The sequence below is a fragment of the Chelonoidis abingdonii genome, chromosome 3, assembly GCF_003597395.2.
Source record: "Chelonoidis abingdonii isolate Lonesome George chromosome 3, CheloAbing_2.0, whole genome shotgun sequence".
In the NCBI taxonomy this organism is placed as follows: Eukaryota; Metazoa; Chordata; order Testudines; family Testudinidae; genus Chelonoidis; species Chelonoidis abingdonii.
In genome coordinates this window covers 217,065,546-217,089,976 of record NC_133771.1, presented here as the reverse complement: position 1 = coordinate 217,089,976, position 24,431 = coordinate 217,065,546, and the positions used below count along the sequence as shown (strand labels likewise).

At 43.1% G+C, this 24,431-nt stretch overlaps 1 protein-coding gene across 3 annotated transcripts; it reads left to right on the top strand.

Moving 5' to 3' along the window:
* Window positions 1-1,104: 1,104 nt before the first annotated feature.
* APMAP (adipocyte plasma membrane associated protein) lies at window positions 1,105-22,432 on the top strand. Of its 3 annotated transcripts, none has more exons than XM_032770554.2 (9): window positions 1,105-1,237; window positions 8,074-8,190; window positions 9,717-9,832; window positions 12,067-12,159; window positions 16,051-16,167; window positions 17,129-17,303; window positions 17,838-17,972; window positions 20,274-20,466; window positions 21,449-22,432. In XM_032770554.2, the coding sequence occupies exons 1-9, from the start codon at window positions 1,146-1,148 to the stop codon at window positions 21,656-21,658; spliced, it is 1,248 nt and encodes a 415-aa protein (XP_032626445.1). In that variant the 5' UTR covers window positions 1,105-1,145; the 3' UTR covers window positions 21,659-22,432. The 3 variants fall into 3 exon arrangements, with proteins under 3 accessions (XP_032626445.1, XP_032626446.1, XP_032626447.1); XM_032770555.2 differs by lacking the exon at window positions 1,105-1,237 and adding an exon at window positions 4,373-7,134; XM_032770556.2 differs by lacking the exons at window positions 1,105-1,237; window positions 8,074-8,190 and adding an exon at window positions 8,524-8,968.
* Window positions 22,433-24,431: the final 1,999 nt, after the last annotated feature.

Sequence of the window (24,431 nt, the reverse complement as noted above, 5' to 3'; positions counted from 1 at the left end):
GCGCCCAAGGCACTGCGGAGGAGGAAGAAACGGCACCCACCTTGTATCTTTCACCTGGAATGTGGAAGGCCCAAGTTTAATTCCCCTTTCTCTGCTAGGAGGGGAGAAGGGAGACGCCTGTTCCGACCCCACCTCTCAGGAGAAGGCTCTAACAACCAAGCTGTAGGATATTCCGATGTGGGGCTCCCTCAGTGTCACCTGCTGAAGCTGTTCCCTGAGGTAAATGACAAAGTGATCAGAGCCGCGGGGCCTAGGGTGACAGATGTCCCTATTTTACAGGGACAGCCCCAAAATTTGGGGTTTTTTCTTCTATAGGCTCCTATTACCGCTCACCCCCCACACACGGTTTTTCACACTTGCTGGCGCTTAGGCGCTGAGAGACGCTGTGGGTGTGGGCGGGCGCGGCACACACGTCCCGCAGCAGCTCAGACACACCGCAAAGCACGTCAGCGGGGCCGCCGCACCTTCGCGCGACGCGGCTCCCCGCAGAGTCGCTTGGGCTCCGGGGCGCGAAGGGGAATGGGGCTCAGCCCTTGTGCCGGGGAGCGGGGCAGGCGCACGTGACCGTTGGTCCCCAAGGGGACGGCGCGCGCAGCGCTGCCCGGCTAAGTGACAGGGGAAGGTGGTTGGGGGATGGAGTGGGAGGGGGCGGCTGGCTGCCGGCGGGAGCCTGGTTTGTGCCGGGTACAGGGCAGGGCAGCAGCTCCGAGGTACGCAAGCACCCCGGGCCAGCGACCATCGGGCGGGACTAGTCCAATCCCGCCAGCCCTGGGGACTGGGTTTCAAATAATGGCGCGCGTCATTTCGCGCCAAAAGCCGGTGGCGGCAATTGGCTAATTGCCTTCTACGTCATCATTCTGCGCGGGTGGCGACATGGCCTTTCCCACTGCCAGGACGGTGGGCGTGGCTTGTGAAGCGGCGGGCTTGGAGTTGGAGGGGCGGGGTGCGCGGGTGTCTGTGGGAGAAAGGGGCGGGGCTTTGTGTCCGCCAGTTGGTCGACCGCCACGCCAGGGCGGGGCGGGACGTGTGATTGCCGGTGGGGTGGAGCCGGCCAAGGGGGCGGGGTTTACGGCTGCTCAGGTGTCAGGGTTGAGCGAGGGGGCGGTGCTGAGCGGGGCCCGGGGCGGGCTGAAGCGCTGAGCAGCATGAATGAGGCTGAGGGCCTGCGGCAGCGCCGCGCCGTGCGACCCCAGGTCATCACGGAGGACACCCCGGCCCAGGAGGCCAAGGATGGCAGGTGTGGGCCGCACCCAGCACCCCTGGGTGGGGGGAGAGCGAGCTGCCCTCGCTGAGAGGGAGGGTGCGAGTGGGCTGAGCTGAGGAGGAAGAGCTGACCTTGCTGACGGGACGGGACGGGGGAGGGAGGGAGAGCTGAGGTGAGTAGGTGGGGGTGAATGGGTGGGAGGGAGAAGAGTGATCTGCTGACGGGATTGGAGGGGGAAGGGGGGAGCTGAGTCGAGTAGGTGGGGGTAACTGGGTGGGAGGAGCGAAGAGCTGACTTGCGTGAGTGGATGGGGGGGGAAGTGAGGGAGAAGAGCTGAGGTGAGTCAGGATGGGAGTGGGGGGATGGGGGGAGGGGGAGAGCTGAGAGAGGGAGGGGAAAGCTGACCTGCGGAGGGGAGGGGAGGGGGAGGGAGGAAGAGCTGAGGAGGGGAGAGAGGAAGAGCTGACCTTGCTGAGGGAAGGGGGGGTGAGTGGGGCATGGTTTAGTTTTAGTGCACTGGAAAATGGGGTTTGGGGCACTCTCTCTGCATGGGGTTAGTGCCTAGGGGCAGTAGGGCAGGGAGGAGGTGCTAGTGGCCATAGCCTGGCTTTGCACCTTGTGTTGGTTTGGGATACGCTGTGGGGTGCTCATGCTTGGGTGTCTGGGGCCGTTACATGAAAAGGGGTGGCTGGACACTGAAGAGAGCTCTGGGGTGTATAAAGAACAGGAGTACTTGTGGCACCTTAGGGCTTGGCTACACTCACACAGCGCTGCAACTTTCGCCCCCTTAGCGCTGCAAGATACAGCGCTGTAAAGTGTCAGTGTAATCAGGGCGGCAGTGCTGGGAGCGCAGCTCCCAGCGCTGCACGCTACACCCATAAAGGATGTGGTTTACATGCAGCGCTGGGAGAGCTCTCTCCCAGCGCTGCTGCTCTGACCACACTCACACTGCGCTTTGAAATTTCTAGTGTAGCCAAGGCCTTAAGACTAACAAATTTATTTGAGCATAAGCTTTCGTGGGCTACAGCTAACTTCTTCGGATGTATAGGCATCATTGGCCTGGTGGAGTATTTCAAGTGTCTTGTTTCTTAGGCCTCTCCTGGCACTTCATCCTCCTCATCCCTAGATCCCTTCTGGAGTAAATAGTATTTATGCTACAGCTATTCCCCTATTTGCAACATCTCTTGTTGGTGGTTTTCTTGGTCAACATTGCACTTGCTTTAGGGACCAGGGAATGTCAGACTTTCACTCTATATTTTGATCAGATAATCAAAATCTAAAGGTGGTGGGCTTTTCCCGTATTTTATACATCTAACAGATTTCTCTGGCAGAAGAGGTTTTTAATTGAGTGGTACTATTTTGTGCTTTTGAGTCTTTTAAGCCAAAACCTATTTTTAAAACAACACAAATACACATTAACCAGGCCAGAGTTACTCATGCATTTCTGTGGGTCAAGTTCTGCTTTTGGTTGTACTTGTGTTGGCCTATTGACTGTTTTGAGGTTGCACAGATATATTCAATTCTTGCTTTATACTGGATTTCTGTTTTCCAGCAGTGTAAATTTACAATTCATACTTAAGTTTGGGCTATATAATGCAATAGCTTTAAAATGTTATTTCAACACAACTAGATTAAAGGATTCCATTTTAAACTATCCTCTTTTTTTAGTTCAGTAAGCTTCATGTAAATCTGCATAACAATGGAATAAATTGCACATTTCTAATGGTAATAGTTATAATTGATTGATGTGATTGGGGCCATTTTTACTTTCTACCTTTTTAATTGTTTTTTGTCTTGGATTCGACAGTGGGTGACTTGCACAGCCTTGGATTATATTTGTTTTCTGTTCCTTTTCATCCTGATGTCTTGCAATTATTTTTCCTCTTTCCTTTGTCATTCAGGTTAATCAGAAGGAAGTAGTTGCCACTGGTGGCTTTGTTTGTGTATGACCCAATAGTATATGTAGCTGCCATGCTTCTCTAATTAGGAGCTCTGATCCTTCAGCTTGAGGGCCTATGGCACATCATCTGTCAGAGAGGTTCAGCAAGCTTTGCTGCCTTGGTAACCTGCCTCTTGCTGCCTCAAGGGTTCCTGGCTGAAGAGGACGTTGCTGCAAGGACTGGTTGTTTAACCAGTTTTTCCAAGAATCGGGAGGTGCCAGCCAGGCTCAGTTACTTTGACAAGTTCTTTTTCCTGCCTTGATATGTCCTGCACTAGTCCAGTGGCTGGGACCACTCGTTGCACCAATCTCCCTCCTCCTATGTTGACACTGTTCTGAAATGGAAGAAATATTGGGATGGTTGCTTTGGTAACCTGTCTTGATAATTCCTGCACCAAGTTGATGAGCCAGCTTCAGCAGCCCCCTCCTCCTGGCTTGGTACGAAGGAGCCATCTGCCAAGGCTCTCCTTCCTTATTTTAAAATAAAATTTACTGTTTTCAGTGATGTGATAGGATACATTTATGGAGTGCTCTTGAGCTCAAGTGATCTTCATATAAAGGAAAACAGACACACTGATTTCTTTCAACCAACAATGTGTAACAAAAAAGCAATTATAGAGAGTTGCATGTATTTTTTTTCCAACATCTCAGTTGTAGATCTAGCTTGAATAGCCTGGAATGTTTATGGATATGTACTCTGCCCACCAGTTACAAAAGGGCTGTGATTCATTTATGGTGTGTTTTGTATTTTGCTTTTATCTTAGATGGCAAGTGTAAATTAGCTCAGAGTTTTGTTGGAAAAAGGAGTGAAGCGGCACTGCCTTTAGCAAAATCATTTCCAGTCCCATTCAGCACCTATCTGGCTAGGCAGATTGGTTAGGACACAGCAGAATCTTGCACCCATCAGATTCTATCTGATCTTTTTTTCCTGCTTCTAGAAGTATCTCTCTGCCTCTTCTTGCTGGAAACCTTATCTGTCTTTTAGGATTCTAGAGCCAGCTTTAGAGCCAGGATTCCAGATATGTTGGCTTCTTGAGGTCTAATCTTATCTTAGGATTCACATCTTGCTTATCAAAATTAGTACATTTTAACTCCAGTGATTCATCTTGTTGCCCACTGTTTGGAATATAGAAAGTTGTCTGTATTCTGTCTTTTTCTCCTTTTTTTTTTTTTTTTTTTTTCTTATAAAAAAAAGAGATTTTGAGCAGCTTCTGTCAGCTTGAGGAACAGAAAAAGCCTGCACAAGGCCAGTAGCTTGCTGTCTTGGAATGTGAGGTTTCAAGTCCTTTTTGCACTGTTTCTTTGTCTTTTTGCCCATTGTTTAGTTGGGATCAGAAATATAACCTTTACCCTGGAAAACAAGATTTAACTGAAGTTTAAGCGGGCTTCAGCAGCTGAGTTTCAGTTTTCTCTCTGATGCTCACTTTTTCTTAAGTAGTTTCAGCTGTTATAAAGAGGTTTTGGTTGAAGCTCTTAGCTCAGAGTAATTTCTGACAGTTCTGAAGATATTGAGCCTTTATCTTTTGAGATGTGATAAGAGATGTGAAACTTAGTTAACTGATATATAGAGATAAGAGGCTAACTTTAATCAGGACCCCTGCCTCCCCTTTATTCTCTGCTCCCACCTTTCAATTCCAAGGCTGCTGGTGTTGAAGCTTCTGAGATGCAAGTTCTAAACATGGTGATTGTTGCAGGGCCAGCAGATGCTTGACTTGAAGGAGATGAAGAAATTGGTTTAAGGCAGCTCCCAAAATGGCTCAGTTTAGGTGGTGGTGGTGATTGGATATGGGGCTTCGTGCTGTAATGCAGCTGAGGAAGATGGAGGAACTGGTATGGGAAATGCCATTGTACCTCCCTGAGTTACCCAGAAGCATGAGGGGGCTGGTGCAGGTGCAAAGGAAGGGAAAGTGGAGCAATTGCTATCAATAACACACAGCTTCAGATGAATGTTTTAAAATGCAGAAGATAACTGGCAGGAGGGGACACCCATAGGGTGGTCCTCTTGGAAAGCATCTGAACTGTGAAAGAGCACTAAAGAGTTGATCTTCATGGCAACAACCAAAGCAGTGATAATGGCACATTTGGCTTGATCTCTGACTGCTGCCTTGGGGCAGCCTTGTGCCAAGTATCATGGACTCAGTCTGGCTCAGCGCTATCACAAGTAGTCTGCTACCTACAGCTCAGTATGTGCAACACCTCCTGGAAGAGCCTGCTACATGCTGTGCCCATTCTGAATGAGCAGCTGGCAGGCACTGCCTGCCTAGCGTGGCCAGGTTCAACACAACAATAGATCCTGTCAGTTGCAGTCAGAACTGGGTTGCCAACAGTGATGCCTCTGCAAAAGGAAAATGACCAGCTATGTGCTCAAATTTGTGAATGCTTACACACAAATAGGAACAAATTCAGTTCTACTTAGATTTTTTACATAGGGATCAGCACTAATAATCCCAAAGATTAGCTGGTGTCAGCACCTTGTGTATGTGCTCACTGCCTAGTGGTCAGAGTGATATTTGTACACAGGGCGGAGACATACATTTTTTCCCTATTTGGCTGATTGGCTGATCAGGGACAATACCTTGGAAAGGTTCCAAGGATTAATGCATGCCATCACAAGGTACTATTGCTGTTGGTTTAATGGATACTGCAAGGAGATTGGATATATGCTAATGGCTGTTTTAGAGAGCAGCTGAAAGTTTCAGTGGCTGCCTTTCCAATTCAAACCACAAATGCTCCAAAAATCCTTGCATTTCTCTTCTCTGGAAGCTGTCTGTGTCATGGGGCGTGTTACAGTCAAAAACAGTGTATGCAAGAACCATTCCCAAGAGATGACCCTGTTTGCATCGAGGAAGGTTGTGTGGCCCTGGTGTGCTTGCACAGAAAAGCAGTATATGTTTTCCTTCCTATCTGGGCTATGTAAATATGTAAAATCTAATCCATTTCAGTACTTCAGTGACCTTGACAGGTCCCTTGACAGGTCCCTCTACTCAGTCTTGAATTTTCTGTGACGCTTGGGGATAATTCTTGGCTTTTACACCTTTGAACTCCAAGGAAGAGTTCTGGCCAACTTCAGAGAGCAACAGACTGTCACAATCATGATCTTTTTCAAGAGTGAGGAACACGGTTCTCATGGTAAATTTGGAGAACACAGGCTACTATCAGCAGATGGGCTGCCTTACTATATCTACCAGAAATCTGTTGTACTCCCAAGGTGAAATTCTGCAACTGGGTTTGAGAAGGTACTATATCTGTATTGTTTTCTGAGCGGCATGATCAGCTTGCTATTCACACATTCTCAGTTTTAAACTTGTTACTTTAGAGTTCAGTGTCTTGTTTCATGTTTTGGTGGATATTGTGTCCTGCATAGGTGAATTGAAGGGTTTATTCATATTCACCTTTGTGATGCGCTGTAACTTGGGGGAACACCCTACACCCCCATGTTCATCTTTATAAAATGATTATGTAGTATCCAGTGCAAAGTTTGTCATGTTGGGTGTCTTCAAAAGGCTCATGATGCACTTAGCATGGCTGTTATAGTGATGTTATAGTAATTGTTACATGAAATTATAACCTATAACGTTACTGTATGTAGTTATGAGACTGAAAACGTATCCTCATGGTTTTAAAATAAGCCCAAGCAAAAACTCCAAGAGCAGAGAGGTAGTTCTCATCAAGACAGATATGGGACAAACCCAGCCCAGCCTCACAGGAACAAAAGACACTGGCCTAGGAAGCAACAAAAGAATCTGTTAGACTCTTAAGTGAGTCACCGCCCTTCCTTTGATCAGTTTGGTACTGCAATGAGGTAATGCTCACCTGACTCTGAGAGGAGGGGGACAAAACCAAGAGGGAAGAAAGGACATGATAAAAGGGAGAGACATTTGCCATGCTCCCTCCCAGCTACATCTACAGACACCACACCAAGTGACTGAACTGTTGATCTAAGGGGAGAGCCTGGCTGAAGAACAACCAACCAGTCTGTGGTGAGCAGCATGTAAGTTTGTAGGGCACTGGAAGTGTTAAGATCAGCTTAGAATGTGTTTTGCTTTTATTTCATCTGAACAAATCTGACTCGTTATGCTTTGACTTATAATCACTTAAAATCTATCTTTCATAGTTGATAAATCTGTTTTTTTAATTCTACCTGAAGTAATATGTTTGGTTTGAAGCATGACAGAGACTCCCCTTGGGGAAAACAAACCTGGTACATATCAATTTCTTTGTTAAATTGACGAACTAATATAAAATTGCAGCGTCCAGCAGGCATAACTGGACACTGCAATATGGTGGTTCCTAGGGTTTTGTCTGGGACTGGAGATACTGGCTGGTGTAGCTGGGAGCAGCTTACATGCCAGAGGCTGTGCATGAACAGCCCAGGAGTGAGGGTTCTCACAGCAGAGCAGGGTAAGGCTGTCTCCCAGAGTCAAAGATTGGAGTGACCTAGCAGATCACCTGTCCAGGTAACACCAGAGGGGAACATCACACCCCTATGAGTTTCAAGATGAGGCTTCTTAAATTAAGGAAGTGTTTCTTTAAAGTACTTCAGTATCTCTTTTTGCTCCAGTTACTGGAGGTAACTTATTCTTGGCAGCAATATTAGTTACTGGAATGGGAGTTTCCAGACTGGACTCAAAGTTAATTTAGAAGGTAGATGGTAGTCTATCCGTATTTATTTCTAATGCATGGATACTCTAGTTATGATGCATTGTCTGCATACAATACTATATTCAAACAGATGACAGACCTGATTTTATGCTGACTACATGATTTAGCAGTTGGTCGAACGTGAAGAGAAGTGTGTGTGTGTGTATGTATGTAGTGGGGGTGAAAGCAGAAAGAAGTGGGCTTTTCAAAAAGAAAATTTTGTAATGAGATTTCTTAAAATCTTAAAGTTGTTTATGCTGTAATGCTAACTTGTTTTTGTGTATGGCAGTACTTACAGCAGTAAGGTGTTCCGTGTGACCTTCATGATTTTGGCTGTCTCTTTAATTATTCCCTTGCTTGGAGCAATAGTTCTCCTGGAATGTCCAATAGACCCTCAACCTCTAAGGTGAGCTGTTTTTTGGTTTAACTGAATTTTATTGCCAGGTAACTTAATACTGATTTTATGTTGGTGGATAAAATTTAGTCAACTTTTATGAAGTTACTGAGAGCTTATTTACACTTTAAAATTAGGTAGACTATATTTAGGTCGACCTACAGCCACCACAGTAGTTCAATCAGCTGTTGGTGTCGGTACTGTCCTCCTTCTGTCGGTGGTGTATGTCCTCACCAGGAGCGCTTGCACCAACTGAATTGGGGGCACTGACAGCCACGTGGGGCTCACAGCTGCAGCTGTTCACCCCCTGCCTGAAGGTGACATCCTGGGGCAGGACTCAATTTCATAGAGTTTTTATAGATATTGTTTAATATCGAGCAGTAGTGTGCAGAAGCAGGATTAGGGGTCCATTTGTTGTAAGCCCTAGACAAAGGCCCTGGTCTCTGTCCCAAAGTGCTACGATCCAAGGCTGTAGTCCAGCAGTCGGATCTGCTGCAGTTTGGAGTTTTATGCCTGCATGGAGTTTTACTGAAGTCAATGGGGAACCACATTGAACCCAGACCCCCCCCATGGTTCAGATAGCAGTATTCTTAGGCTCGTACTCTGCAAACTTGTTTACTAGATTTTTAAAAAAACACCTTCAAAGCCAAACTAATTATCACTGCTCTGCTAATGCTGTACTTAAATGTATCTAGATTATTTTAACAGAAATTGGAATTCTCTACCGTCCCAGTTACTACTAAGCACATCAGTCAGGCTTATAGGCTCCAATGCTTCAAAGCTTATTCATGTAAGTAAATGTAACCTACTGGTCAGTGTGTGTTGGGCCCCCTCTGTTCCCAATCCACAGAGGCCGAGAGTCTGTTATGGTCGCAGTCAGAAAGCATAGCTCTTTAGCTCAGAGACTTTTAGCTATGGAAATCCTGGTTAAGACCCTGGTGTTGCCAAGATTGCAGCTGTTACATAACTACGCATGTATGTTCAGTGGGGAGACTACTCATGTAAATAAGCACAGAATCAGGGTTGAAAGGAGGTGTTTATCACAATTATTAAGGCTCTTTCAGGAGTATAGAATATAATTCTCTAGGATGAATTGTCTCTCCTACTGGCATCAAACCTACAATCAGATCTATGTGGGTTCAAGCGTCCATCTGCATGGATCCAGTTGAAGGTTTGGGGCCATAATAACTGGGACAGTAGTTTATCAACTAGCTAAGTAGCAAGATTGAATTGAATTTTATTTCAGCTATTTAAGACTGCTGAATCACATCTTTGAAACTGACTTGTATTTAAATGAACATCGAGGCTAGTGTTGTAAAACTCTTATTTCCTAAGACTTGATGCAGGCTAGAGCTGATATATTGCATCAGAAAAGTCTGCTGATGTCCAGGAAAATGAAATATACTGTTTCAAAAACAGCTGTCATGTTTGCAGTCTAGTTGGCAACCTGGAAAAATTGCTCAACTTTTTGCTCAAGAGCATTTGACTTTGTACCTATTCTGTGATAAAATCATGAGACTTGTATTTTGATTTTACAGCTTCAAAGAACCTCCCCTCCTGACTGGTGTGTTAGAGCCAAATATTAAGTTGCGACAGGCAGAGAGGATGTTTGAAAACCAACTTATTGGACCCGAATCCATTGCCAATATTGGTGGTAAGTACTGGAAAGCTGTAGGGATTTAGGGTGGCTTTTTGACGATTGCTTCTGTGCTAAGAGTTTGATTCAGCCACATATCTCTTGGATACCAAATTGTGCAGACTTCCATGTGTCTGCAATTTAACATTGTCTTGGGTCAGCAACCAACAACTCAGAGCTACATATCTCCATGTAGCCCCTTTCCCAGGAGTAAGTCATTTAGGCCTGGTCTACGCTGGGTGGGGATCGATCAAAGAATCTCAACTTCAGCTATGAGAATAACGTAGCTGAAGTCGACATATCTTAGATCGACTTAGATTGACTTACTTTGCGTCCTCGTGGCACAGGATCGACGGCTGCCGCTCCCCTGTCGACTCCACTTCCGCCTCTCGTCCCAGTGGAGTTTTGGAGTCGATGGGGAGCACGTTTGGGGATCGGTGTGTCTCATCTAGATGAGATACAATACATCAATCCCTGATAGATCGATCACTACCCGCCAATGCGGTGGATAGTATAGACATACATCTAGATCTCACAAGAAATCCTTACCCTTCTGGAACATGGCTTTTAGTGATGTCAGGGTCCTAACTGTAGAAACTATTGTTCCGATATTCACTTGTAGTAACTTTTTAATTAGGTTTCAGTGGTTATAAAGCCTTTTTAAATATCCACCCATATGATTATGTAATTGAGTTTCTCAGAGCATTAAGCTTTATTTAAATAAAATAAAACATACTGTCAATAAACTGTATTTAATGGTAAATCAGATGCCTAAACATTAAAGTTTACTACTGTTGTACGCAACCATTGGAGGTGCTTTTAAATAAATTTGTGCCTTTACACAGAAAGCCCCTACTAGCTCTACACAGTCTCCTACTGAGCAGCTTCTTATCAGAAGGGCCAGACTCAGGTGGCATTGGAGGCACTGTGCCCATTTCTTAGGAAAGTGCCTTTGTGACAGGTGAATTTTGCAGCATGCCCTGAAAGTGGTGAGATTCAGGCCTAGCTATAGAATCAGGTCTTTATGTGTTTCAGTGCTAACAGTAAACAAAGAGCTGGAGCTGCAGTTTTCTATCTGAGACAGTCTCTCTGCAGTTTCCTTTAAAGGTGGAATTGATTAGTAACAGTATATTTAGCTCAGTTCTTGCTGCCATTTTTCCTGGTTAACTGGAAAGATATATTAAAGCCCTAGTTATCTTTAACCTTATCAGGAAGGTGCCCGGTAAATCATTACCAGAGTCCTTCATTCTCTAATTTCTGCTACTACTGCCTGGCTCCACAAATGTATGTTGAAGTGTTTAGTCAAAGTATGGATGCTGTCTGCTGCTTCTCAATTAGTTAATCTTTCAGATTCTGTTCTATTAGGTGGTAGTTGCAAGAAGATTACAGGACTTCAGATGGCTGAAATCTCTGACCTGGCTGGAAGTTTGGAACTTTTCTAGGAAATAGAAGCTGTTCTTCCTTCAAGATCAAAATAGTTTTTCCTCTTACAGTTCTGGAGTAAACCATTAGACTTTCAAGCACCTAAACTGGAGGTTTAAAAGCCCAAACAGTTTAGCGATTCTTCTAACCCACCATCTGTGTACTTTTTAAGAATTATGGCAAAATTCAGAGAGGGGCTTGAGCTCATCATGGCGTATTAAGAACTAATTTATCCCATTGCTGTCATGTGACTTCGCAACATTTTTGGTTTTGGTTGACTTAGTGCTGGATTCATTCCTTGAACTGAAGTTATCTTTTCACAGATCAGCTACAGCCTAAGCAGAACCAGTGTAATAAACTTCCCTGCTTGAGTGTTTCAGACCTGAAGGAACCATTTCTAGCGTGAGAGGATCATTCAGTTGGTGGCATCCCTGTAGAAACTAGTAATAAGGTTGACTTATATGGTGGTGTCTGAGTCTTTTTTTGGTGATGTGGAATTCTGCTCACTGAGATGAGGCCACAGAACCATCACTAATGTCCATGGTCAGATTCAAACCAGCGACCTGGTCTGAGACTCAGCTCCTCCTGTTTATTTGAATGAATCCAGCTTAGCTAGTTGGGTGATTTAATTGCCTGGACTCTCACTTCAGTTGAAGTACAAGAATAAATAGGGAAGACTGTATCTTTAACTAAATGTGTTCGAAGTGCATTAGTTTTGTGTGGGAGGGAATGTGGGCTCGTTGCTGACATTTGTGCTACATCTTTATAAAAAGATTTTGTATAGTATGGCAGTTTTGTAGCCAAGCTAATAATACTGTTTGTTTATGCAGATGTGCTGTTTACTGGCACAGCTGATGGCAAGATTCTAAAAATTGAAGATGGGGAAATAAAAACATTAGCCAGACTTGGCCATGGTCCATGCAGTAAGTAAATAATGATTCTTGACCATTATGCACTTTTATCATTCAGTTGAAAATCCATGGAATAATTTTGTAATGATTTATAAGTTAGCACTGATTCTTGCTCTCTTTTGCAAGTGCACATCTTCACATATTTCACAGCATAGTGCACGTGTGTGGTAGCTGGATTTTAGATGACAGTAATGTGTCCATTCTTAGTTGACATGTATGCTCAATATTTCCTTGATTTCATAGGCTACGTTGATTTCTCATTGAATGTCATGTACCCCAACATGTTAAACTAATGTTCATGAGAATATTACAGTATGTACATGACAATATGCCTTTCTCATGATCTTTCACAAAGTCAGTGGAAGCTTTATATATTTATAACCTTTGTTAGTGAGGCCTCTTCAGTTCAAAAGCCTCACTTCAGGTTTCTAGGTCTGAAAATCTTGGCTCACATCCCTTGCACCTGTGGATACTTGTTTACAACAGTAATGCAGCCGCAGCATAGTGTAAGCATTATTATAGTATTGTGGTAGCCCTGCATCAGTAGTATATTTCACTTCTGAGTTTTGCCTGTATAGACATAGCCAAAGAGAGCACAGCTTGCATTTATGGTTTGGCTGTCAGATTTCATGTCCACATGTAGCTGCTTGCGTGGTTACAGTAAGACTTATTTAAGAGCATTCAAATGCTTCTGTAATACCTGGTGAGAATGGTTTGACAATGATGACAAATTGGATCTGCCCTTCTTTAATACAAGACAAGATTGTATGTGGCTCTTGAGTATGGGTGTGGGCTGGGGGAATACCAGGAGCATGTATTCTCCCTTTTCCCTACTCATCTGCCCAACTTCATGCAGCCTGTATATAGCCCAGGCAGTACTGCATTCTTTGTGGTTTGGGGAAACTGAAGGACTGCACTGTTCCATCTCCCTGGGGTGTATGACAGCAAAAGAGGCAGCGAGGAGGTTGGACCATGCTCTTAGCCCCCTGCCCCCCATGGGAGAGTGGGCCGTGCCCCTTGAAGGTGTAATAGTGAGCATGCTTACCTGTATACCAGTGATTTTTTCAGGGGGGAGATGCTTCACTGTGCTCCCTTGGGCCATTGGAGCTCCTCCCCTTACTCTGGGGTATACCAAAATGGCATGAGCTAGCTGTCAATTTGTAGAAACTTGAGAAGAGAGAAAATATCTTGGAACTATAGGCAAAAGGTTCAGTTCTTCTGTCATCAAGGCAGAGAAGTAGGAGTTCCATACAGCTTAATTTGTGGCTATTTCAGAAGCTATATGAAAGACGCAGGTCCTGCTCGGCCTTTTTTACCATTAGAGATTATATGTGTTAATTCTTTATAAAGATTATTTGTGTAGAAAACAAATAACAGCTTGCCCTGGCTCCCTTGGCCAAAGTTTCTTCTCTACTCTGTTATGAAGGCTATGCTTTGCCAGTTATCCAGCTGCTTGCTGTCATCCTTTCCAAATATGTTTGCATCTCAGTAATGCTGCATGCAGTTTGTGAAGAACTTAGTCTTCAGGATTAAAGGAACTTTATACTGTGACTGTTAACTATTTCAGAGTTTTATAGATGTTACTTTTTTTTTTTTTTTTGTAATTTCTGAAGAGTTTGAGATTTGGACACATTAAAATATTTAGGTGTAGCTAAGATATCTTATCTCCATCAGTTAAACAAGCTTTCATCTTTTTCCCTTCTTTTGGGTAGATAGAACACATTGTTTGAAGGAGGAATGCGGAAAGAGTTGCATAAATTAGAATTGCTATATATTAAGCAAGATGAAGGTGATCAGCATGTAATTACTTCAATTATTTTTTCCTTGTTACCTTTTCCTTGTATTAAAAATCTGATACCAATCATATGAAATAGACCCAGGTTAGAAGCATACAATTGCGTGTTCAGTAAGGCATACAACTGCACAATTACATGTTGGGAGAGGCATGCGTTTGTGAATTTAAAATCCCTCTTCCCCCTTTTTCTTGGTAATTGGGCTAGTTGCATGTTACCTAAATGTACAGTAGTGCTTAATTTGTAAGCAGGGCTCTGAGAGTCTGAGTTAAACCCCCAGTCTTAAAGGAGTTCAGAGTTAGTTTGCAACAAACTTTCTCTCTCAGTGCTGTACTTGGGGGTGGGGTGGGGGGCTGTTTTAAGGTATGTCTACGCTGCTGTCATGAGGTGCAATTGCAGTCTATGTATGTATATTCAAACTAGCTTTGATTGAGCTGGCTTGCTAAAAAATAGCAGTGGTACAGGCTGGAATCCCAGGTGGGATTATATTTGGGCGGCTAGCCTATTTTGCCGCTGTTACATTGTTACTTTTAGTGAGCTAGCTCCGTCAAAGATGGATTAGATTGATGTCTATATGTGCTATCCTGGCTGCAGTGTAGACATACCCATACAAAATATGAGTGGGAATTCTCTGCAATACTTGGGCGCAGTGTGATGAAGGATGCCATTACAGCCCTTTTGCTCAACACTCTTGCTTTTGTTTGTTTTAGCCTTTCTACATCACTTTTTATCATGCATCAGGCCAGATCCTCAGCTGGTGTAAATGGCACAGCTCCATTGCTGTCAATGGAACTATGTCGCTATACATCAATAGAGTTGTCAGTTTATACCACGTGAGGATCTGGCCCAATATGTAATTTCGTTTCATAGTAAAACTAAGGACTAAAAACACAGCCCAAAGAATAGTCAGGCAGCTGTTTTCCAGCCTGTGCCAGGAAGTTTGGGGGATGTTTTGAAGTGCATTTAAATTCTCCCAAACCTCAATACCCACTGATAATCTTAATGGAATCTCTGCATAGATCCTTGACTATTACTGTTGTGCTACTATCTAGTTGACATTATCTATGGAGTTTTAGCAAACAAATTTTGTTACTTCTGCAGTAGATTGAGATGACTCAAACAATGATTGAGATATTTCCATGGTAGCATTGCTGTTAGAGTAGATAAATAGAAGAGGTCCCAGGTTAAACAGTAAACAGCAGCAACCACCTTATGGACATTTTTGAAAAACAAATTGAATAAAATATATAGTGTGACTCTCACTTGTAATAGTTTTCCTCCATCTTTTATTAGAAGGGAAACTTGAGGGACGTGCCAAGTATCCTCTGGCACACTCCTTTGTTGTCAACAATCTTTTCAGTGTTGTTTGAAGGTGACTAAGTAAATACCAGTTATTACTAACACAGTACTAGTGCCACACTTGTCTTTGTTATTTGTCAGCTAATACAGTAGTTGAGTTTGCAGTTACCATTGTAAATTATACTATGATTTCAACTGTATATGCATATGAAACCACTATAGTCAATGGCTAAGCCATGTATATACAGCAAAGGCAGTAGTGCTAAATATCTGCTTTGAAAACACAGATCTTTACTGCCTGTTCGAAGGGAGAATTTCAGTTAGCTGTCAGAAGTAATGAGGTTAGGGCAGGTTGGGGGAAAGTCTTTTATTTTTTATTATTTTCAGCAGAAATTTTTGACTTTTTATTAGAAAACCAGAGTACTTTTGTTTTGGTGTTTTCTGACTAAAAAATGTCAAACACTTTTGAGAACAGCCACTTTCTGTGTCAATATTTGTTAAATCAAAATTCCAAACTTCCATCAAAATAAATTTTTTTTAAAATATTCGACCACCCCTACCTAGCGTAGGTATGTTTTTTGCTAGGCCTGTCAGTAGAGGGCAATGTTAACGCTAACCTTCGAGCAGCTCTGATTCATTGATCATTAAAATTCGCGGTGGAAAAATGAGAGCATGATATATTTATAAGTGTGGTGGTGGGAAGCTGGCAATATAGTCTTGTTATATTTGAGCTTTCTTTGCTGGAGTGGCTTCAATACCTTTATATACAAACTGCTCTGCCTATAAAACAGCTGTAAAATTGTCTCAAAAGGAACCAGGGAAGATGAGCCCACCTGCGGGAGACCCCTTGGCATCAGAGTTGGGCCAGCTAATACCCTGTTTGTGGCAGATGCGTATCATGGAATATATGAAATTGATACTGTCACAGGTATGGTTCTCCTTCTTCTTCCTCTTCCCCTTCCTCCTCCTCCCCGCCCCGCCCCCAGGCTTTGGGCACTGAGTTTTGAGTCAAGCAGCTAGGGTTCTGTTCCTGTCTCTACTTGACTTTTGTGGCTTTGGCCCAGTCACTTTGCCATTGCATGCTTCTGTGTTTCCGTCACCATAAAGAGGGCTACCGATGCTTACCTTTTGGAAAGCACTTAACTTCGACCCAGTGCTTTTTATCCATAGAGCTTTGTGCTTTATTTAGCTAAACAAAGCATATTTAGCTGAAGTACTTCTATACCCTCCCCATTACCATAGTGTCTGAGCATTTCAAAATCCTTAACGTATTTATCCTTGCATCCCCCTTGCCCCCAACATGAGATAGGGAAGTGCTGCTATTCACATTTTACAGATGGGGACCTGAGGCAGAGAGGCTAAGTAACTTGCCCAAGGTCACACTGGGGGTCTGTGGCAGAACAGGCTCTTGAACCTAGTTCCAGGCTAGTGCCCTAAGTATTAGACAGTTCTCACCCACAGAGCCAACTGCAGGATAGTGCAGTGGTCTGCTTGCATGGATCCAATTGCAGGATCAGGGCCTGAGTTTATACTTTAAATGAAAATACATTTTTAAAAGCTTTTACAGTGTAGGGCTCTCTACAATATGAAGCATCTTCTATGTAAAAGTTTTGCAGTGATACTAGTTTTACCCTGTATTTCAGTCAATATTGCCCCCCCATGAACCATTTCTGTGCAGGCCATGGATGTGGATTGATACAATGTCAGTTGCTGATACCTTAAAATTTTATACATACAAAATGGTGTATAACATTGACAGCTGCTCTTCTGAGGATAGAAAAGATACTGGGCCAATTTAACACCTACCTGAATGTGTTAGTGTTCAGAATATTGGAACGGCAGGATAAAAGATGGGCAGATTTTATTGTATTGTATTGTATTGTAATCAGGTGACGTGAAAATGCTATTATCAACCAGTGAACCAGTTGAGGGTCACAAATTGTCCTTTGTGAATGACCTCACATTGACTCGGGATGGAAGGAAAATCTTCTTCACAGACTCCAGCAGTAAATGGCAAAGGAGGGATTATTCATTCTTGGTTATGGAAGGCACAGATGATGGACGGCAAGTATCTATGTACAGCAATCCATCTACTCTACAGCGGATCAAACCAATAGGAATAGCCAGGACAGCTTAGTTGTGTTTAAAAACCCTTTGAGTCTTTATAAACCATGCAGATAATGCTGCTCTGAAAATGGCAAGGGGGAATGTGTGGAAGAAGCTGGCACATGCAGAAATGAAACAAATGTAAGAGATTTCCTCCTCTTTCAAAAAGCCTATTTGTGTAAATCTTCTGTAGTGGAATCTTCTCTAGTGGAATGTGCTTTTTAAAATTAAAAGAATTAAAATTTTTTTAACCAAATTCTGTCATGGACAATTGTCTAGCAACCTTAAAAAGCTGGTGTATTTCTGCCCCACTCTCCAGGTCATAAATAAATAAACTTAAATGTGCCTTGAGAAAAAGCAGAGCACTCAAATTCTTTGTGCATAAAACCTGGAGGAATAAGGGGAAGGGAAATGCCTGGCAAAGCAAACGGCAATTGAGCAAACTGTCTTATCCCACTTCACTTAAGTACACGTGTAATGTTCTGTCTTTAGCCTGCTTGAATATGACACTGTGACAAAAGAAGTGAAAGTCTTAATGGTAGGACTGAGGTTTCCGAATGGAGTCCAGCTCTCTCCTGCTGAAGATTTTGTTTTGGTAGCAGAAACGACCTTAGCTAGAATAAGGAGGTGAGTGAGACACTTGGGGATACCTTACTTTGTCAAATGACTTTAAATTGATTTCTCTTCTATTCTGTATAGGTTTTTATACCAGCCTCATCACTATCTGAGTGAGCCCTTTCCAGTAGTGCATTAAGCAATGCGACTACACAGCATAAAAGAAAATCTTGGGCCAAATACTTCCCTGACTTACAACTCATGCAACCCTATTGATTTCAAGTAGGGCTCTACAGGGTGTAATCAAGGCACATTTTAGTCTTTTGTGCATGGTTCTATCTAGGTATTTGATTCCCATCGCTGGGCATAGGAATGCCTCTGTCATTAAGGGAATAGATGGAATCCCTACCCTGACCTCAAAGTGCACAAACACTGCATTAGTATCCAAATTCACCCCAGTTTAGCTGTATTGGTAACTCAAAGCATAATAACCCAACACAAACCTTAGCAGTAACCCTTCTTCCTGAGTCTGGTTGTCGCTAGGGTTTCCATCCAGAGCCTTTTCTGTTCTTGGTCCTTGCTTCTCTTTAGGCAGCTGCCCCCACTTAGCTTTTAATCCAGCTGGAGTTAACAAGCTTCATGTCATGCAATGTCCTTGCCTACATTAGAGACATTTTTGAAAAAATTCCTGCAGTTGTTAACCTTGGTGCAGCTTTCTCTGGTCCGGGTCTACTGGGGTTCTGGAGGGAAATCAGTGGAAATGGGTCAAAAGCTGCTGACACTGTTCTATGCACATTATCAATTAATTTGGCCTGCTCAGAGCAAATCTAAGCAATGTGCTGTTTAAAACAGTCCCTGCAGCTGGTGATCCATCTCCATGAAGGCTGTCAACACTGGTGGGATAAACAGTAAGGGTGGGGAACTTTAAAATCTCCCTAGTGCGAATAGGATAGGAACTGGTAGGATTTCAGTAGCTCTCTGCAGAGTCTGAATACCTATTAACAGTGTGATTCAGCAGAACATCCCTGCCACTCTGCAAAATGGACACACAACAATATCATTGTCTCTCTCTGCCCTCCAGTCAGCAGGGACTGGTCTCTGTTTTGTGTTGTGGTGTTTTTTTTAGCATTAAGAAAAGATTAATATTCTTGCCTTCTGGACACAATAAAGTGTAAGCTAAAGTCAAAACTATTGTGACACTGGTGGGGAAAAAGGGAATGCAGGGTTCAAAAAGTGTTCTTGGTAGAGGTTTCAGAGGTTTTTCAGGCTTCAGACTATTTAACCTGACTTCCAGTTAGCCACAGAGCATCTGCTTTACTTACACAAGCAGCTGAAATTCAAATAGACATTATTTCTTTGAAATTAAAATTTAGTTGACCCCAGTTGGGAGAAAAGGCTCATACAAGTTAAGGGGGACTGTAAAACTTGGGTCAATTAATTCTTCACTCTAATCGGTGCTCACCCCAATTTTTCCTCTACCATAGTTCATAAGGTGGATGTGACAGACTGTAGCACCATATCTATCTTTTTATGGGTAAACTGAGTTGAATTGCTCAATCCCACAATTTATATAAATGATGATGTGGGGCAAATTCTGCTGCTATACCAGAGATCAGCAATAACTCTATAGAAGGCAATGGATTTACTCTGCTTTTATATTAGCCATCAGAATATGTCCCACTAACTCTTACAGTGTCAGTGATATTGCAGCTGTGCTACAATGGTCTTGGTATTTCAGGTATCAGAAGGGTAGCCGTGTTAGTCTGGATCTGTAAAAGCGGCAAAGAATCCTGTGGCACTTTATAGGCTAACAGACGTTTTGGAGCATGAGCTTTCATGGGTGAATACCCACTTGGTCAGATGCATCTGACCAAGTGGGTATTCACCCACGAAAGCTCATGGTCCAAAACGTCTGTTAGCCTATAAAGTGCCACAGGATTCTTTGCTGCTTTTGGTATTTCAGCTAAATCATTGCATTTTTGGCTTCCCAAACCAGACTCCTAATCCATTTATGGCTTTACTTTGATCTCTGTCTACACCATACAGGTTAGCTAACATCTTTTAGAGAGACTAAATCTTCCTCTCTGAGGTTTTCAGTAACAAGGTGAAAAACTCCTATTCTACCCAGTTTTTTCCTTCACTGAAGACACTGGTTTACGATCTTTTCCTTTCATCAGCTGGACCCTTGTGCATGGTGGCACAAGCTGTAGTCATTGCTAGGTGCATATCAGACAGAAGAATGTGGTCATACTGTATTTCACTCTGCTAGCAGTAAGAAAAGCTGTTTTTAGTAGAAAATGTATTGAACGTATGTTTGTGTGAACTTCGTTTAGGTTAAGAGGATGTCCTGATTATCCTGTTGTGATTTTACAGATACTATGTCTCTGGATTAATGAAAGGTGGAGCAGATATGTTTGTAGAAAATATGCCCGGCTTTCCAGATAATATCCGGTTAAGCAGCTCTGGGGGATACTGGGTAGCCATGTCAGCTGTTCGACCCAATCCTGGATTTTCTTTAGTGGATTTTATATCTGAAAAACCATGGATTAAAAGAATAATATTTAAGGTAAATGTATTTAAGACAAAGGGAAAAACAGTTTACTACTTTATTTAAAGAAAAGAAAATACTTTGTTTTCGCTCTTTTTCACTGGAAGATATTGTGGTGCTGTGATTAAAGCTGCAGGTAAGCCACATGATGCTAGTTGGAGGCATCGTCCACATTTTTCATAGTTAGCAAAACTAAGGCTTGCGCTTACCAATAGGAAGTACACAATTTTCAAATGGAAAGGCAGGCTTTCAGATCCACTGTGTCTTTTAACTGTACATTTATTTTCTTTTGTATTATCAAACTCTCAGCCTCACTGGTGTATCAACATAAGGTGTTGGCATTTGATTGCCTTTTATTAAAATCAAAATAAAGTACAAAATATTTTGTCAACATGACTTTAAGAATTCTTGATCCTCAGATATTTTAACAGATGTTCTTCTTTTTTTTTTTTTAAATTAGCCCCAAATTTCCCTCTCAGAAAAACATCAGTCGTGACTAACAGGCATTTAAGATGGAAATGACAGCTCAGTTAAACTCTCTGTTGCCATACTGTGTTAAAACTTTTTTTTAAAATTTCTGAGTGTGGTAAAAGAATAGCAACAGAGAAAGCCATGCTTGGGGACCAAGTCACAAATAAGCAGCAGTGTTGAGAGCTATACAAAATCTGTTTGATTTTTGGCCACTGGCATCAACCACATCATGAAATTGTGTGAGAACACTAGTGCCTTGTGCATCAGTGTCATGCTGGGTAAATCCCAGAGTTCCACATTGGAGTGAATTTTCTATCAAACATGCTTTTATAGATGACTTTTCAGTGCTCTTAAGATGTTAAATCTATGCAGTTAACTTTCACCTGAAATCTGAAGATTTATTTTGTTCATTGATTACTGCCAAGGTTTGGCATGATCCTTGATTGCTTTGAAATATATGATCAGTTTATGTAATTCATGGTTAAATAACTATACGACAACTTACTCTTGCTGTTTTTTCTTTTTTTAGTTGCTAAGTCAAGAAACTGTGATTAAGTTTGTGCCCAAGTATAGCCTTGTCGTTGAACTTAGCGAAACTGGATCCTACAAAAGAAGCTTTCATGATCCCAATGGAATGGTGGTAACTTATGTTAGTGAGGCACATGAACACAATGGATATCTTTACCTGGGCTCCTTCAGGTCTCCATTTATTTGCAGACTTAACCTTGAGCATGTTTAACTGTCCATACAAAATGAAATACCATTGTTATCCTGAAACATTCTAGAATTGTAAAAAGAAGATTGCGGCAATGTTTGGCCAAGAGAGAGAGATGGAAATGCATCCATTATGTGCAGCAGGGAAATCCTATGCTACTGTGTTGCTATAGGAAAATGTGTATGGTTTGCTGTATTTGTCTTCTCTTTTTTTTGCTTTAACTACTTCATGTCTTTAAAATGACATGCATAAAATTAATGTCCGTGGGGAGTAAAGAGACAAGTAAATACAACCAAATGCTTTTGTTAAACAAAACCTATTGCACGCGTTACAATCACAGAGTTGCTTCTCTTAATTTTGAGCTGTCTTAAAGCATCTGTCAACTTTTAATAGGTGTTGAGTTCAAAATATTACACTGGAAATAGGTAAATGGTTTTAGTGAAGTAATAACCGTATTGAAGAGAGGATGTCTTGCATGTGTTTACGTCCAATTTAGATCCTACTCTGTAGGCATGGTTTAAAAAAAAATTATGCACATTCACATGTCATACCATGCTTCAGTGGTAGATTCAGTAACCACCAGAACATGCCTAGAAATCTAGTCACATCAGTTAGATTTCTTCAATTCAATCTATCTGAGAATATGAAACGATACTTGACTGTTAAGTGACACAAATATTTTACCTGTGATATTTTGTCTGTGAATGCTCTTTCTTACAGTATTCTAGTTACTTGACAATGATGGTAGTTATATTTTATACACTATTAAACAGAACATTGGTTCAAGTAGGTTTTAAACAGTGTATTTAAATTACTGTTCATTATGTGGGGGTAGTGCCTTTTATGTGCTCTGCTGCACTTCTCAAACAAAGGATGAAATAGGGTGTTTACTTGATTGTTATGCTGAGAGATACAATACCACAGGCATATACTGAAAATTATTTCATTGTGCTTGCCTTTCACTCTGGTTTGACGGGGCTGAGTTAACAAAAACTAAGCATCTTTTAGCTCATGCCAGTAGTATTCACATGTGGCAGTTAGAGTGCAACATTTCAGTGCGCTTTGAAATTTATACCACGTGGTACGCATGATGGAACAGTGTAGACAAGCCCAGAGTTTCTGTTTAAAGTTAAATTTTCAGTCCATCTGACAGATCTACATGTCTTTTGTGATTGGCTTGAACACTAGCATTCCAGATCATGGCCCAGGGTATGATTTGGTGCAAATTTGTGAGGTGGTTGTTTACTCAAGGGTTTCCTGAGACTCATCTCCCCAAAGAAAGACCTGTTTTTTGAAACTCCAAAATTCTCAACAATTGCTTATGCAGATGGGAGATTGGTGGTGGAAGGGAGGATCCACGTGAATTGTGGATCACTGGTATCCCTGCAGGGTGATTGTGTCCGGCACCAAGAACAAAGCCTAAAATCAAAAAAGAAGTTTCCTTTTGGCTTTATGGAGCAACCACTGGATTGTTGTGTGCTGAGCTTGACTCGTAGCCACTCAAGCATGCTGTGCAGACCCAGAGTACGTCTACGTATCGAGCTGGAGGTGTGACTCCGAGCTCAAGAAGACATACCTGTGCTAGCTTTGATCAGGGTGACGTGCTAACAGTAGAGAAACAGTGGAAGGGGCTACCCACTCCAAGAACAGACCCATTGAAAACCATGGGCATGTAATTGGGGTGGCAAGCGGCTCACATTGCCATTACTTTTACCCATACTAGTTCTGACCAAGCTAGCATACTGTGTGTCCTTCAACTTAGAGTCACACCTCCAGCTCAAAGAGTAGGATATGTCCTGACTGGCTACCAGGGGAATGGGTCCAGGAGCTGTGCTCTGTAGTTATGAAGTCTGACTCTTTACTTTGTTCTCTCCAGGCCTCCTGGTATGTTCAGAAGGGGCAGGATCAGGGCAGAATTGATAGCTGCACAAATCTCCCTATGGAAGTGATTTGAACTTCCAGGCAACATCTTGGTTCTTCTTCAAGTGATTGCTCATATCCATTCCAGTAGGTGTACGTGCCGTGCGTGCATGTTCGTCGGAAGACTTTTACCCTAGCAACTCCAGCAGGCCGGCAGGTCGCCCCATAGAGTGGCGCCGCCATGGCGGGTGATATATACCCCTGCCGGCCCGCCCACTCCTCAGTTCCTTCTTACTGCCGTGTCGGTCGTTGGGACTGTGGAGCGCGGCATAGCTATCTCCACATCCCGGCAAGTTCTCTTCGTTCTACTGTTAGTTTATTTGTGTTTAGTTACCTGAGTAGTATAGTTATAGTTCGTAGTTTTAGTTGTACTATAGTTCGCTGGGTTCGGGGGCGCTAGCCCTCTCCTGCAACCTGCGCACCGGGTCATGCCTGGTTCACCCGGGTGTCAACCGTGCTCGCCTGAAGAAGCCAGATCCGCCCACCAGCCGATCCCACGACGCTTCTGAAGTGCCATGGGGGAATCGCACATTCGGAGGAAGTGCCGCATTTGTAAGCATTTCTCCGGAGGGACAAGAAGGAGCGTAGACCAGCGCCTCAAGCGCTCCTCATTGAACCCTTGCCACTTCACCTGCGTCTCTTGGCACCGAGTTGCCGCTTCGGCTCCGGCACCGGATCTCTCCGGCGACCGCGGACAAGCGCCAGTCGGCACCGTTTCTCCGCCCGGGTCACGGGAAGAGGCCCTCGACGTTCCTCTACCCCGGTAAGCAGCCCTGAAAGAGCTCCCGGGCAGCCGACACCGCTGTGTGGGGCGCCCCCGTTGGGGCCAGGGAAAAAACTTGGTTGACTCCGGGCCTGGCGGGTCCAGTCGAGTCGA

Bases quoted from the DNA above. Each gene is read 5' to 3' on its own strand.
- APMAP (XM_032770554.2), top strand. From the start codon at position 1,146: ATGAATGAGGCTGAGGGCCTGCGGCAGCGCCGCGCCGTGCGACCCCAG. The intron at 12,160-16,050 runs GTAAGTAAATAA...TTGTCTCAAAAG, and splicing joins ACTTGGCCATGGTCCATGCA to GAACCAGGGAAGATGAGCCC. The intron at 20,467-21,448 runs GTAAATGTATTT...TTCTTTTTTTAG, and splicing joins TTAAAAGAATAATATTTAAG to TTGCTAAGTCAAGAAACTGT.